Source organism: Muntiacus reevesi, chromosome 10 (genome assembly GCF_963930625.1).
Source record: "Muntiacus reevesi chromosome 10, mMunRee1.1, whole genome shotgun sequence".
In the NCBI taxonomy this organism is placed as follows: domain Eukaryota; kingdom Metazoa; phylum Chordata; class Mammalia; order Artiodactyla; family Cervidae; genus Muntiacus; species Muntiacus reevesi.
Genome location: NC_089258.1, coordinates 61,573,927 through 61,590,860, shown reverse-complemented (window position 1 = coordinate 61,590,860; position 16,934 = coordinate 61,573,927). Strand labels below are relative to the sequence as shown.

General features: G+C 34.4%; 1 protein-coding gene across 1 annotated transcript in view; it reads left to right on the top strand.

Moving 5' to 3' along the window:
* ZDHHC2 (zinc finger DHHC-type palmitoyltransferase 2) overlaps positions 1–16,505 on the top strand; it is a 66,212-nt gene extending 49,707 nt beyond the window's left edge. The window contains exons 7-13 of the mRNA XM_065946803.1: positions 510–630; positions 2,800–2,932; positions 5,050–5,176; positions 5,451–5,543; positions 8,692–8,804; positions 10,775–10,849; positions 14,027–16,505. Of these exons, the coding sequence (XP_065802875.1) occupies positions 510–630; positions 2,800–2,932; positions 5,050–5,176; positions 5,451–5,543; positions 8,692–8,804; positions 10,775–10,815 (628 nt within the window). The 3' untranslated portion in view covers positions 10,816–10,849; positions 14,027–16,505. The remainder of the gene's footprint in view (positions 1–509; positions 631–2,799; positions 2,933–5,049; positions 5,177–5,450; positions 5,544–8,691; positions 8,805–10,774; positions 10,850–14,026) is intronic.
* The last annotated feature ends 429 nt before the right edge of the window (positions 16,506–16,934 follow it).

Sequence of the window (16,934 nt, the reverse complement as noted above, 5' to 3'; positions counted from 1 at the left end):
GATAATCTGGTTGCTTCAGTGCTGTACTGTCCGCATGCAAGTAGTTTGTAAAGACATCTCATCTAATTTTGGAAAACTTAAAAAGTTTTTAAATTACTTAATCATAGTTAGAAATCAAATCCAAAGGTAACACAGAAAAGAATTTAGAAAATTCCTCTTATCTGTTTGGTGTTAATAGATTTCTCACAAGATCTATACTTAAGGCATGTGCTTATTTGTATAATTGCACAGGAAATACAGGGGTCATGAGTAATTAAAGCAATATTACATATCAGATTTCTACAGTTTGAACATAGAAATTCCTTTAGTGAAATGGCTTTTTAAATGTTTGTATGTGTAAGAACATCTTTGAAAAAATAAATTTTAAAAAGAAATCTTTTGAGTTATGCTTAAAGAAATGCCAATAAATTTTAATGTTAGGAAATCAAATACTTATGTTAATGTTGAGCATATGTGTACCTAGGGTAACAGCATAAAACTCACCAAAAATGTTTTTGTTTCGTTAACAGGGTGAACAATTGTGTTGGATTTTCAAATTATAAATTTTTCCTCCTTTTCTTGGCTTATTCTCTGCTGTACTGCCTTTTTATTGCTGCTACAGATTTACAGTATTTTATCAAATTTTGGACCGTAAGTTATTACCTTGGTGACTTTTTTTGGTATACAAAAATACATATATAGATTTTCAGTAGTGACTTAATCCGGACACCAATTTTACAGAATAGAGCTAATTTATATATAGTCATTCCTCATTACTCGCAGATTCTGTGTTTGTGAATTCACCTACTTGCCAACATTTATTTAAAACCTCAAAGTCGATACTAAGCGTAGCTTTCGTGGTCCTTTGCAAGCATACACAGAGTAGGAAAAATCTGAGTCACCCACGTGCACATTTCCAGTTGAGATCAAACCGGAGGTCTTAGTGCCTTCCCGTTTGAACTCTCACACTGTAAATGAGTGTGCTTTTAAGTCTATTTAGTGCCATGTCTTTTGCATTTTTGTGCTTTTTTTGTTGGTGATTTCATTGTTTAAAAGGTCTTTAAGCCTAGCGCTGAAGTGCTGTCTCATTTTCTGAGCAAAAGAAAAGACTGTGATGTGCCCCATGGAGGAAATGCATGTATTTAGATACGCTTCCTTCAGGCATCCCTTATGGTACTGTTGGCTGTGAGTTCTCTTATTTAATGTATATTAAATAAAGTATCAATTAGGTTTTATAAGCAGAAACACACAGAACATGGTCATTGATCATTTGACAAAAATGTTGTGACCAGAAGCCTGTATCTTCCCAGGAGCAATGGTTTGGGAATCATAATTTCAGTGTTCACGGCAGCTTTAAAGAACATCACCACTGTGAATAACGAGAAGTGACTATATAAGGATTTTTTTTCTTAGTATTTAAAAATAGAAGTTCTTCTTTATGTCTAAAAAGATTATCAAGCTAGAATATCAATCAAGTCCTGAATTGATATTAGGTGTATCCTATAGGCAACTCATTTGTTTTCTGCACTGTATGTTTTAAATGTAAGCAAAACAGAGTTAGTACTATGTATTTTAAGTACCACAAGATGCTCTTCATGAATACCATACAATATAAGAAGCAGTTATCCCTGCCAGAGTTGCCTTATTACATTCATTAAATTATTCTTTATTATGGGAAGACTTTATGAATTATTAGATCACTGATGTGAGATTTGAACCACATTCAATGCTAAAGATTTATTGATGCCTACTATGTGTCAGTTACATTGCTGAGTGCTAGAAATACACAGGTAAACGAGCATGTCCTAGCATTCGAGGGTACTTGGAGTGTCCACCTGGAAGAATGATCTCTCATGAATGTCTGAGAGCACACGGCCTTAGAGTTCCTCATTCTTGTGGATGGTTTTATTACCAAACCACAAATATATTTGCAGAGGAACGACTGGTTTTCAGTGTGAGAACACTACTGTCAAAAGGTACCAGTGAGGTCTTGTGACCTGGGTCAATCTGACGGATAACTGCAGAATACTGAAATGGAATATCAGAAGGAGACACATCCTAGCATCTCTGGTGCTTCACTGAGTGTACCTAAGCCCACATTCTGGAGGGATTCCTAGAATTCCACAATCTAGAGGGATTCCATTCTTAGACGCATAGACTAGGAGAGTCAGTCTGGTTGTGCTTTGATGGCCTTTTTCATCCCATGGGTACTGTAAGGTTTGTTTTAGACAGGTGTTATGCCCTGGTGTTGAACTTTTCTGTAGTGACATTATCTAAAGTAGCTTGAAGCATTATTGTGGGTGTGTTGTATGTGTTTGTAGTTGATGCTGTTGTTTGCAGTGATGTAAAACATCAATGAGAAGACTAGCTAAATCATGCCAATTATCCTTCATTTTCTGGCATGATAATAAGATAAAGCTGTTCAAACATTTGTAAATCTAGAGTATGTTAGCAAAACACTTTCAGAAAGTAAATTAAAAACAAATTTTATAAATTATAAAAATTTTATAGCTCCTTTTATCTTGCTTCCTACTCATATAGTTTACACACATATTATTATAATTTTTCTATGAATTTGATTATACAAAATAAATATCCCAAATTTTAATATCTTTTCCATATATATATATATTCAGGTTATAGTAAGCAATGATTTTAGTTTAAAGATGTATTTTTCCCTTGAAGTTTTAACATAAAGATGTATATCTTTCTCCATATCTAAATTTAAGAAAAATTTTAAACAAACAAAAAAAAACTTATCAAATTAGGGGAATACTCATTCCTTTGACAAAACATTTTATTTTCTCCCTTTCTTTATAGAATGGCCTACCTGATACTCAAGCCAAGTTCCATATTATGTTTTTATTCTTTGCTGCAGCTATGTTCTCTGTCAGCTTGTCTTCTCTGTTTGGCTATCATTGTTGGCTAGTCAGCAAAAATAAATCTACATTAGGTGAGTATATAATTATTGTAGTTAACAGAACTTTCAATACAAAGCTAAATATTCATCAGAGGTTGCCATATGATTAAATGCTAACCTGTCCTGAAGTTCAAAAAACCACTCTTACTTCACACATTTTCTGGTGGGACAAATACAGATTCACTCATTCCATGTATTTTTAAACTGTCCATTGTGTGCAAAGCATTGTGTATATATACAGTGGTGAGCAACACAGAAAATCAATAACCAAACATTTAAACCTAATTACAAAGTGTTTTGAAAGAAGCAAACAGGATGTTGAGTTATGAATCAAGGACTGGGGATGGTAGAAGGGAACCTATCTAGAAGGAGTGGTCAGGGAAGAGTTCATGAAAACAGCAAGTATTTAAGAAGTTGTGGAAAGAGCCAGAACATCTCAGCAGAGAAAACAGTATGTTCAAAAGCCCTGCAGAGATGGGATACAGCAAAGCAGTGCTACAATGTGTATAAACGTCAGAAACGTGCTAAATGAAAGAAGTCAAGTATAAAAGGTTATATGTCGTATAATTCCATTTATAAGAAATATCCATGGAGAAAGAAGCATTTTGATGATTTCCAAAGGGTGGGAAGAAGATGGAATAAAGAAGGACTGCTTTAATTAGTATAGGATTTCTTTTGAGGTGTAAAATATTTTGGAATTTGGTATAGGTATTGGTTCCAAAAAAATATGAACTACTAAATGCCACTGAAATGTTCACCTGAAAGTGACCAATTTTATGTTCTCTGTGTTCATCTCATTTTTTTTTTAAAAGAGCTACATATGTTTGAGAAATTACTCATGTTGGAGAAAACTATTAATAGAAAGCTAAAGAACAAAAAAATATACTATGAAGTTTGAGAAGTAAGCAGGGACTAAGCTAAATGGAGCCTTCTAGACTAAGAATAGGAGTTTCAGAATGCAACCAGGACTTATAATTTCTTTTGATCGCAAAGGACACCCAAGTTATGAGATTCTGTTATTAAAATAGTGAAAATTATTTGTATATAATTGTGAATGTTTATTTTCAATATTGAGGTGAACTCTAATCACCTGAAGTACTAGCAGAGTGAAAATATTGGTATAATAAAGCAATTTCTAAATGAAGTATCATATTTCAAATTATAGAGCAATTCAAATTGTAGAGCAATTAAATTATTTTTCAAATGTAAGTGTTTCTACTAAGGTTTCAAGTTTAGAAACTTATAGATTTTACTTGTAACACTGAAAGTACTCTGGACAGTATGGTCCTATAATTATTAAAGCGTTTTATAAAAAGCTATAAACTAGGGTAATAAATGTTAAGAATCTTTCAAATCACATTTTTCATAGTACCATGCCTCTGCCAGTTAGATTTTTCCTTTCTCAAATAATGGATAGAAATCATTATACTAATATGTTTATTCACATAGAAAATCCCAAAACTAACATTTTAGGTTTTACATCTCAGGATTATTTAAGATTAAAATGTAGCATAAAGGACAGAACTTTGATGACCTTGTTCAAATTCCACTCATGTCATTTATTTTTTGTTTGGTATTGAGCAAAGTCACGCAGCCTCTCTGAACCTAGTGGGCATAACCAGCCACGATGTGTGACCCTGCATCGGATCCTGATTTAGATTGAGAGTTTTAAAGTAACTTTTTGATTAGCTAGAAGAAACTTTATGATTGGATGACATAAAATTCTAATGAAATTGGAAAATGGAATTTATTAGTTGAAAAAAAGTTATAGAATGTATCTTTAGTCTCATTTTGATTTAAAAAATGTATATTTATATCTATGTTATCTCTCTGTCCATTCAGCCGTCTAGAAGATGTAGTGTTTTAAATTATTTGCTTGTTTGTATTTTCTCATTTTTTACAATACACATGTGCTGCTGCAGAAATAAAAGGGTTACTTAAAAACTAAAATAGATCTAATCACATTTTACATTTGCTTTAAAAGAATAGATAGTCTTCATCTGTGGGGCTGACAGACAGACATATAAAGAGTCGCAGGAGGCTAGCCATTGGTTTTCAGAGTTTCTTCATTTAATCCACCCCTTTCTAACTATAGCGCTTGCTAATTGATGTGCTCTTTCCTTATGTGGTTGCTCTGCCATCTTTTCTAGAGGCATTTAGAAGCCCAGTATTTCGACACGGAACAGATAAGAATGGATTCAGCTTGGGTTTCGGTAAAAATATGCGCCAGGTTTTTGGTGATGAGAAGAGGTACTGGTTGCTACCCATTTTTTCAAGGTATTTTGTTGTGAAAATTTTCAGGGTTTAGACTACTGAAAGTAATCCAACAGAAGAACTCTGTCCTTCTGCATAAGAACTCTTATTTTGTAAAGTATTATTTTATGATCCACTATTATATCAAAGTGGAAAGCAGTTGACTCACATCTCCATAAACATACTGTACTGAAGCCAGTGTCTGAGATACATGTTTTGTCCATAATGTAACTGCGTTCTGCTCATAGAGATCATTTTTCTTTTACTGCACAATTGTAAGTTTTTATTTTAATTATAGTCTAGGTGATGGCTGCTCCTTTCCAACTTGCCTTGTTAACCAGGATCCTGAACAACCATCTACTCCTGCAGGATTGAATTCATCATCTAAAAAGTAAGCCCATATTTTTTTTTTTCTATTTTACTTTCAAATAATATGGTTTATCCTATGGTGTCCGAATTTAGGATCATTTACTACACTGGTTTCCAGGTTAGAATGAGGGCAGGAGGAAAGTGTGACTGAGGTTGGAGTACGTAGGGAGCTTCAGTCATAATTATAAAATTCTGTGATTAATCTGGGTAGTCAGTAAACAGGTGTTAATTCTCTGTAAGTTGACTGAAATATATTATGATTTTTTAAAATGTGGTGCTTAAAAAAAAATAGCACAGTATAAGTCCAAATTAGTCCCACTTCTGATCAGGTGAGCTGACAGGGTTACTTTGCTTCTGAGCCACTGGGCCTTGCCTCTTGGCAAGCAAAAGACCTTCCCTGCCTGGACCAGGCCCTTGGAGATGAATGGAATCCCAGACATCGGATTGACAGCCCCATTAGCAGTGGGCGCCATATTCTTGGTCCTCTTTAAAGACCTCTAAGCTTGATCTGAGCCATTTCTGTGGCGAGAGAAAGGAAAGAATCTAGGAAATTTATTTTCTGGACTTTTGACCACTGTTTTAAGTCTCTTTTGGTTCAGGCATTTGAGGAAGGCCTGAAATTGAATTCTGACTCGCAAAAGGCGAAACGATCTAAACATTTCAAAATGCTCTTTAAAATGTTCTTTGTGAAATTTTAAGTAGAACCACTTACTTTTTTAAATGTTTAAGACATATTTTTTAAAATATGACAATATCTCTAATTTTTAAATGAAAGCCAATAGCAAAAACATACACTATCATGTCGTAAGGTCTTCCTCATTACTGGAATGCCGTGTTCATAGCACACTCCTCCCAAGCAGTTTCTTGCTGCTTACAACACTTTCTCCCGTGGAACCTGATGTGACCCCAGAATCCTTTCTAAGGCAGTGATCCTGGCGGCCATTACAGAACCATCTGAAATTGTCACAAGATGACACCTGTTTACCAGCCCCATCCCTAGAGTGAGTTATGTGCCTACCAGTGAACATGTGTGTAACATGGGACTTTCAAAGGCACCATAGTCTTACTTGGCCATGCCCTGTGAGTTTGGGCTTGAAAATTCCACAGAGCTGAAGGCTATTTTTTTTTATACTACGTTAAGTGGTTTTGGTAGTGAAGACTAGTTGGGGTTTAGATACAGTCCGCCTCCCACTAAGTGGGCAGGGGGAGAAATCCTAGTTCTGGCACTGTTACCCATCGAGGTGGTCTTGACAAGGTCAGGTAACCTCTCTGGGCTTCTCTTTCCTTTCCTTTAAATGTTGAGGGTTTTGACAGCTGAAGTCTCTTCTACAGAATTCTGTGATTTCCCCTGATTGGCCCACATACATTTTCTATGCCTAGTTATGTCTCCCCTGTGTACTCCAGAGTCGTATATGTCATTGTCTACATAATGTGCCCACATAAAAGGCATTGCCAGCTGAACAGGTGGAAAGCAGAACTCTTGATTCCAAGCCATCTGTCCCCTCACCCCACCCTAAACCTGATTCTCCTTCGCTCTCTCATATTCATGAGTAGTGACTTCCGTTCTCCCAGATGCTCAGGCCAGAAACTTGGGAGTCACCTAGATTCCTCTCTCTGGGGACCCTGTATATACTGTGTTTGCAGATCCTGTCAGACGTCCCCTCCAAATATACCCATAACCTGGATAATGTCTTACCACCTCCAGGCCTGCTTTCCTGGTCCAAGCCATCACTTCTTACAAGGATTCTGGCTCCATGTTTGCCCTCCTCCAGTGCATTCTCCATTAAAGAGAGAGAGTGAGCCTTTTAAAATGTAAATCAGGTTGTGTCACTCTTCTGCTCAGAAGCCTCCACGGATTTTCTGTCTTGCTCAGAACAGAAGCTAATGAATGTCCTTCCCTCGTCCTGACTAACCTGGCCCTTGACACCTCTGAGTGTAATGCCTTACCTCTTCCCCCTAGCTCACAATCCTCAGACACACAGATCTTGCTGTTCCTCAGATATACCAAGCATGTTGCTTATTTAGTGGCTTTGCACTTGTCCGTTCATCTTCCTGAAAGTTCCTCCTCCAGATATCTGAATGGTCTGTGTCTCAGATCACTTGCTGCTCGGGTGTAACTTTACAGGAGAGGTCGTCTTTGAAAACCTTTTGTTTTCAGAGCAGCCTGCCCCTCTGTTCCCTTTATACTGCCTTGTACCGTTGTCAGAGCTCTTAATCTCACCTGATTTATTCTATATTTATTCTTCTCCTTCCTCAGTTAGATCGAAGACTTTACTCGTTGATATAACAGGTACTTCAGTGAGTACTGTTAGATGACTGCATCCTTGCTGTTTGTTAGAGTCCTGCTGCAGTAATGATTCTCCACGGAGTCCCTACACCAGGACTTAGCTACTTTGCTGTACCTGGTCTATGGTCACTTTCCTGAGGATGAATGAGAATTAGTGTAAAAGAAATTTTTCATATGAATACGAGACACAATTTTCTTTTTTAAAGTTTTCCTCCAGAATTTTAATAAGGGATTATTAGAGTAGCACGAAATTGAAATGATCTCAAATTTTAGATATGAGGTATTATTAAGGAGAAAAGGCATATCCTTTAAAAAAATAGTTATAGTCAACTAAAATATGTGAAATTACACTTGGAAAAATTTTAAGTAGTTTTTTCTTTTTAATATTATTATAATTACTATTTTGGTGTGTTGTAAAAAATATACTAATAGTTTCTGTGCCAATAATGTTTTAAAATCTAAATGAAATGTTATTTTAAACCAAACTTTGTATCACTGTCATCAGTGAGAAACTAGATAATTTGGCATCGAATATAACTTAAAGTCAATAATAAAATACTGCTAAGTTCTAATTACATTCCTTTACCTGCTAAAATTGGATACCAAGGCTTATTCTGTGTATTAATATGGAGATTTGCCAAGGTCAAGAATTGTCATCATATTGTAATCAGAGGAAAGAAGAGAGCTGAGGCAAGAACACTTTTTCATTGGGAGTCAGTATGACTTAACGCCTTGTTCCTGCTTTCCAGAAGTTCTCTTGGTAGCTCCTACAATTATCTTGCACCATGAGTGGTTTGAGTTCCTTCCTTTAAGAAGTACTCACTTCCTTTAAGAAATACGGTCAAGAGTTAACCTGATGATCATAATGATAATTATTTTTCAGTTCTGAAAACCATCAGTTTCCTGCAAAGCCATTGAGAGAGTCCCAGAGCCACCTTCTTACTGATTCTCAATCTTGGACGGAGAACAGCACAAGTCTAGGGAAAGGCAAAGCTGGTAAGGATGTGCTTGTGTGGCTGTTTTGAAATATGTTATTTTTAAAGGCGAAAGTGTTGAACATTTTCATTCTTATTACCTGTAGAATATGTCTTGTTTTGGAGTCAGATGGCCAATGTAAATATAGAACTATTTTCAAAGAACTGTTTGTGAAATGCTTTGGTTAATGTCTGGAAGCTGTAGAAAACCATTTTGTGAAAGATAGATTTTCTTTACTTTTTTTCGAGTTTAGAGAACCAAATCTTTATTACCATATATTAAAAAAATGATAAACTCAAAATACAATTTATTTTAAAATGGGGAAGTGTACAGTAAGTGCAGGCAGAAGGTTAAAAAGTATCTGTTAAAAGGGGTCTCAAATTAATGTGGTTTTTACTTGAAAGTTTCTATCCAGTTTCAAAATATTGGATATATTGAATATATATTAAATATATGTATATATGTATCAGATGTATATTGAAGTAAAGCCATTGCAGAATTGCCATAACTTTTAGCTACCTGTTATTTCTTCATATCCCACTCACAGTTTGCTGGTTATTGTTGATCTTAATATTTTGATTACTTGGGCCAATATGGTTTATTGGCAAAGAACAAGCAAGTCTTTGAAGGCAGACAGAGCTGATAGCAAATCCCAATTTGGGCACCTAATCAATGTGGGGCATTTGTTAAGTTACTTAACCTTTAGAGTCAGCGTCTTCATCTTTAAAATACTACTTAATTCTCAGGATTGCTAAGTATCAAACAAGACATGTGATGATACATGCAGGAGTGTGTATGTATTTATGGTTTTCCAAGTGTAAACCACACATCCACAATTAAGGCACTAAGGTCTATTTTTTTTTAATTATCAAAGATTATAATTGTACGATATTGAGATGTATAGAACAAAATACAATTTTTGGAGGACAAGTGCTCTATAATATTGTGTTGGCCTTGAGCAAAGAATTCTCTATCTTTCTCTATAAAACTGAAACAACAAATTTAAACATTATCCTGTAGGAATGTTGAAAATATCTGTTATCATCAGGCCTTAAAAATATGATGCTTAATCAAATACAAATAAAAAAAGAAAAAAACTATGATGTTTAATTTGGGAACTAAAGAGTTTAAAAGAAAGAATTGATGTTTCAAATTTTAAGTAGACATGCCACATACTGACATATTGAATGGTATGAAAAAATACACATAAATTACAATTAGTCTTGTTCTTAAGGAATGTACATTCCCTCTGAAGTGCCCCATCATTTGAATATTCATAATTTGGTCTATCTTTCCATCTTCAAACACATCATTCCATTTTTCAGCATATGGGAGGGATTAGGTATTTATCTAAACAAAATTGATGTCTCCTACTTGCCCTTTGAATCCCTCAGTTTCCTTAGAGGCAAAGAAGTGATGTATACTTGGAGGGTAGAAGGACAGAGAACTCTCTTTCAGAACAGATTCCTATTTCACCTTATAGTTCTACATTAGTGTAGAGGTGATTTTCTGGTTTCTATGTGCTGTTAATTTGGGGACATGGTAGATTAATTTTCTGTTACTTTGATAGATGAATTTAGAAATTGTTTAAAGGATGGTGTAAAAGAAAGAAGAGAAATATGAGAATGGTGAGATGAGAAAGGGCTCAGAGATTAGTTTGACACGAATGAAGAATTAGAAAACAGTGATTCAAGGTAATGTGAGAAGTGTGCGGTTCAGCATATTTTACATCATTTTATTCACACCTCCTCTCCTCAGGTGTATATGTGTAACTATACATACACTTTTTAAAAGTGCTATTTTGGGAGTGCTGGCTGTATTGTGTATATGTGTGTATTCGTTTCTACATAACCATCTTGTAAACACTCATAATATGTACAGGACAGCTTTGGCAACATACTGGTGGGATTCATGGGTAAATAAACAAGTCTCTGCCTTTTCACTCAAAAGCAGCGCCCACAAAAATTGCTAACTTACGTTTTCTCTTAAAGGTATGAGCAATCCTGCACTGACCATGGAGAATGAGACTTAACTCTTCTAACAAAATGTACTCATACTTCATGAAAGTAAGGAAAGTTTTTCCTTTATTGTTATGTTTTATATTTTTAATTGCTTACTAGCTCTCTTTGGGCAAATAGTTTCCATAAACATTTATTTTTGAGTAACTCAAATAGAAGATGTCTTAGCAGACCCTTGGGATTGTCAGTCATGCAAGAGACCTTTGAGACCTAGCTTCAATATTAGCTAGTTATTTGTTTAACTTAATAAAATATAAGTTGAGGAACAGAATTCATTTTTATAGCAGGAATCGATCCTAAAATGTTGAACTTTAAAATGACAATTTTTATTGAACTATAAAATGACAATTGTCATTTTACAGGATCTTGCAGTTTTTTATTTTTGTTTTTTCCTTTCCTTCAGGACATCCAGTGGTCTTATCCATGACCACCCATTAGCTGGATCTCACTGGGTCTAAAAATATAAGACATTTATAGCTTGTTAGTGCAGATCTCTCCCATCCTTATTTTTAGTCATAGTGGGACCCCAGCATGTGTCACCCTTAAAATAATTGGTGTTCCATTTTCTTTAACCTATAATTTTTTTTAAACCTGTGATTCCAAATCAGTTTCCTTAAAGCAAAATCTATTTATGAGCCTGCAGTTAATAAAAAGCTGCAAAAATGTCCTCTTTCAAACCAAGCCATAAATATCTTAACAAAATAAACAACTATATGTACTGCTACAATAAACAACGGGATTTCCCAGTGGCTCAGTGGGTAAAGAATCTGACTGCAATGCAGGAGACATAGGAGATGTGAGTTCAATCTCTGGGTCAGGGAGATCTCCTAGAGAAGGAAATGGCAACCCACTCCAGTATTCTTGTCTGGAGAATCCCATGAACAGAGGATCCTGGCAGGCTACAGTCCAAAGGGTTGCAAAGAGTCAGACATGACTGAGTGACTAAGCAAGCAAGCAATAAACAGTATGAAGGACTGAACTTGTGGTTGCAAAGATGGGGTAGGGAAGGACTGGGAGTTTGGGATTAACAGATGCACACTATTATATATAGGATGGATAAACAACAACATCCTACTGTATAGAACAGAGAACTATATTCAATATCCTTGATAAACCATAGTTGAAAATATGAAAAAGAATATATATATATACACACATATAACTGAATCTCTTTGCTGTGATTAATACATTATAAATATTAATTATATTTATATAATTAATACATTATATCATTATATGTATATACAAATATATTTGTATTATATAATTAATATATTTATAAATTAATACATTTATAAAATTAATACATTTATATTAATCAATACATTTATAAATTAATTATATAAAATTAATATTTATAAATCAAATTTTAAAAAATATGAAGAATTGAATTTTGAAATTATCAAGATAACTCTCTACTTACAGAATTGTGACCTAGCAAGAGAGTTGCACCTTATCAAAGTCATTTGTGTCAAAGTACTTCATAGGTATCTGGTTTTTACTTTGTTTGGTTTTGGTTTTGATGAATAGCCATGCAATTCTGTGTGCCAGCTGGTCAGCATTTTTGGTTTTGGATGATTCTGCATGATGGTATTGTAGATCTGATTGATTGTAACTGTGGTTAGTGTCATCGGCTCAGTTATGTCTGACTGTTTGCAATCCCATGGACTGTAGCCCACCAGGCTCCTCTGTCCATGAAATTTTCCAGGCAAGAATACTGGAGTGGGTTGCCATTTCCTTCTCCAGGGGATCGTCCCAACCCAGGGATCAAACCCTTGTCTCCTGTGTGTGCTGCATTGCAGGTGGATTCTTTATCCACTGACCAATGGGGAAGCCTGTAACTATGTAGGATAGTGAAATTTTAACATTCTTAGTTGGGTTAATTAGCAAAGGGACAGTGAAATTTCTGGAAATAATTCTTAAGATGTAACTATGATTATACAATGAATCATTAACTAATACCACAAACAAAGTATTTTACAGAACATAGTTCTGTAAAGCAAAGTTTCATGGGATTCTTTTTCTCAGTATGTCGAAGTAGCTATAATTACCATTGATTGTGAGGTCATCTGGTTAAATATTTTATGAGCTTTAACATAGTAATGTTAAATGTCACTATGTTAAATGTTTAATGTCACTCTGTGTAAATCAGGTAGATTTCCAAGTATTTTGACAAGATCAGTGTTGGGTTTGTTCATCATTATTCTCAACTCTGCAGAACCAGAGACATAGTGGTTTCTAAATAATTGGTAACTGGGTGATAAAATAGCATCATTAAAATTTAAAATCTCACAGAAACTTGATTTTATTACATTTGGATATATAACAGTAATGGCCACAAAACCCAATTGCAATATCAATCAGCCATATTGATGTAAAAGAAAACAAATGATTTTTTGATGTAATGTTTTTCATTCTCTTGGCATAACCAGTGCCAGTAAAATGTGTCTTTAAAAAAAAAAAAAGAACTTTCCTAAGGTAGCTGATTATCCAAATAGTTTTTTAAAGTTTTTCCTGCTTTACACCTCAGACTTGCAGTTCTTTTAATACATATGTATACTGAATGATAATCTGATATTTGACTTTATTGCTAAATGTTATCTTTGTAGTCTCTTCTCCCTTTTGAACTATATTATTAAATAACCTGTGGCCTTTTTGTAAAATATTTCTTTGTTTCAGCATAGTTTCCAAATAGTCAAAATGTGCCTAAATCCCTAATAGTGCTAAAGTATAGATTAAACAGCCTGCCCCTTTCTCCCCTCTTATACAATAGGAAGTTTAAAATGCTGTGCTCCTATGCACATGAAATTTTAAAATTATTTTCCTAAATCCTCTAACAACTCACGTGAACTCCTATTGGCCTCAAAACTAAGAACATAGAGCCCTGTAGCTCAGATTGGGGCCCCAAGCCAGAAGTATTGACAGCACCTGGAGCTTAACAGAAATGCAGAGTTGTGGATCTTACCCTAGACTTCCTGAGTCAGCATCTGCATTCCCTGCATTATAAGAGGGTCCTCTGGTCTTGTGTATATATCACAGGTTAAGGAGAATTCATGTAAAGGTCTATCTGTATTCAAGAACACAGCTAATGCGCCTTCTAGTATAGAAAACATTTAGTTTTGAATGAGAGATGTTATTGCAACAAACAGTGAGTGAGTTGGTTAATTTTTTGTTTGTGTTTTTAGAGCTAACACAAGAGTTTGACGTTTTCTGTTTCCTCCTAAGGTAATGAATGCTGTTGATGGATAGAAGAGGCTTTGCCCAGGAAGGCATCTCTAGCGAGCTGTTCCTATCCCCTTTGGCTGGGTGTGCAGAACGTGAATTGACTAGTTCTCTCAGCATTTGCTTAAAACATAACACATTTTTACTCCAGTATACAGATTGTTTCAACTAACACAAATTCTTCTTAAATATTAAAAGTAGTTATGGTTTATGAATCAAGGACAAAGATACCTATCATAAAAACCTGGAATAAATTCATGGGCCAGTTTTCACCCAGATATTTGGGTAGCACAATGTATCACATAAGAAGCCCATTGATCGTCTGGTTTTCTGATTCAGAAAATTGAGACTATTAAGATACTGAGATTTAAAAGATGTCACATCGCATTATAATGATAAGCTTTATTCATAAGACCTATTAGTTACCTACGAGAGTGTGGAGGGAGCAGATGAGACTTGTTTACTCCCTCTGATAAGAATCCAGCCTCAGACTGCGTGAACTATAAAAACTATGAATTCATTACAAATTTCAAGTGGCCTGAAGTTGAAGATGACCATCCTTTTTGTTTTTTTCTTGCCAGACTTTAATTCTAGCCTTTTTTGCCTGCTGGAAAAGAAGTATGATCATTGAAGCTTGAACTCAACTGACTAGAAAATCTGTCAGATTTAATACATTTCTATTACATCAGCAATATATTTTTCATCTCTTTTAATTATCTGAAAACGGGTGACACTCTGTAATAACAATTATGAAGATTGGTTTATGATACTCTTTTTGGGGTTTGGATTTTAAGTCTCTTTTTAGTTATTTCTTCTATTGAACATAGCAAACATAATGATTTTTTGTTAAGAATTCTTTTGTTAAGAATTCCTGATGGGCCAATAGATTAATCCTCCATTGATATCTTTATTATTTCTTTGTCCTCTCATCAGAAGTATGACAGTTAAACTACGTAAATACCTATTAAGATTAAATTATGCAAATCATCAAGCAAAAATCATATACTTTTGGTAATTTAGTTCAATATGAACTAAATGGTATGCTGTTTGGAAACTGAATTTAAGAGAAACTAAAGTGGTGTGTTTGTTGATGCCAAAATGTTCGGCTTCAGTAAATATACTAAGAAGCTCTTGTGCCTTGTATGCACTATTTAAAAGTCTTATTTTATTCTTTTTTAATTTGGTGAAGTGCAAGTTTTGTAAATGCTAGCAATTAGATTACGCTGTATACATTTTTTGGTACTGATTTTGAGGATTTAAAGCAGATTACCTTTTAAGACTACACAGCTAAGGAACTGGTATTTAACCAAAGAGACAGTGGTATTAACTTTTCAAAATCTGAATTAGACAAATTCAACACAAAGTAGACTAGAAGATAAGAAGATAATGGAGTAACATATCCTTGTAATTCACTCATCCTTGCTAGAAGTATGAAGTTTTATATTCAGTGACTTTATGAAAGAACCAATGTCAGCTCAGTCCATTTTATAAATCATTTGAGTGCAGCTCTTTGAACAATAGGATGGCGGTCTTTTTCAGATTTTTCTTTAAAGTGAAAGATTTTGATGACAATCTACTTAAAACTCAGAAGATATGATGCATTCTTACTTTTATCTTAAAGCATTTGGTCATCATTTTCCATTACCTGAAGTGCCAGAAGTCTTAAGGGCAAGAGCATCATATAATGTATTAAGAATTATATGCAGCCAGATTTTTTTCAAAGCACAGTACTAGAGCTGTTTTTACAAACAGGATTCTGTTAGGTATCCCCTCCTGTCAAACTAGATACTAGGGGGGAAAGTGGTATTTTTATTCTTTACCTTGCTAGAGTACTTTTAATCCCTGCTTTAGCTTTTTCATGTTAACTATTGAAATACATAAGTCAATACACATTAGAATCAGATATGAAAACATTTTTTAAAATAAAGCTTTTCTCATTAAGTTGTAAAGTTTCCCTTTTTGGTTTCATACAATGACTAATTTTTAAAGGGTTTTTTGTTTATTTTTGTTTTTAATTCTATGGGGTTATAATTTTTGGAGATGACGACATATCTCATTAGCTATGTGGTATAAATCTTACCTGAGTGAACAGAGCATCAAATAAACCTACGTTTTGTATATATTTATAAAATGTACCTTAAAAACACTTTCAACACTTTACTTTAAAAAATTTAATTGCTTAGCTCAAATTTGAAGACACTTGAAATGTAAGTCCTGAGAGTCCATTAAATGATAATTTTGATTTTTCCTGTTTTTAGAGATTATATCATATAGGCATCAACATTTAAGAATTTTTTTCATTTAAAAATATTGTACAAATGCTTCATAGACATTAACTACTTGCCATTGTGCGGTGAAAGGTTTGTTCTTTCAAAGGTAAAGAAAAACTGCATCTAAATACAATGATGAGACATTCAAGTAAGTGCTTATCTATGAATTCCCTCTTGTTATATCATAATAAAGTCTGGTTGATCACCTTTGATAGCTGTCTATATGAAATTGCCTTTGCACTGACAATCTAAATTGTTTTAAAGATACACTTTTCCTAATTGTCTACCAGAGATACTTGCAGGCAAAATGCATGTCAACAACCTGGTTATAACATAGGTCTTTTGAGAAGAGGTGGATAACAAGATGAGGTGATTACTCATTAGTTGTTACAGGAGTCTGAGGACAATCAGAGACTATGATATTCGAGTACACTGTACTCTAGAGATAGCTGTTGGAAATACGGCATGTTTGACAAAAGCTGTCTTCACTAGGAAAATCATACACAAAGGTCTTATAACCCATGTTCATAAAAAATTAAGCTAGAAATCATGTGATGCATGCTTCAAGAAACTCTGTGAAAAAGCTGTTACTCCATTTCTGTTATCACCGAGCAAATTTTCCCTATTTTGAAATAGTACAC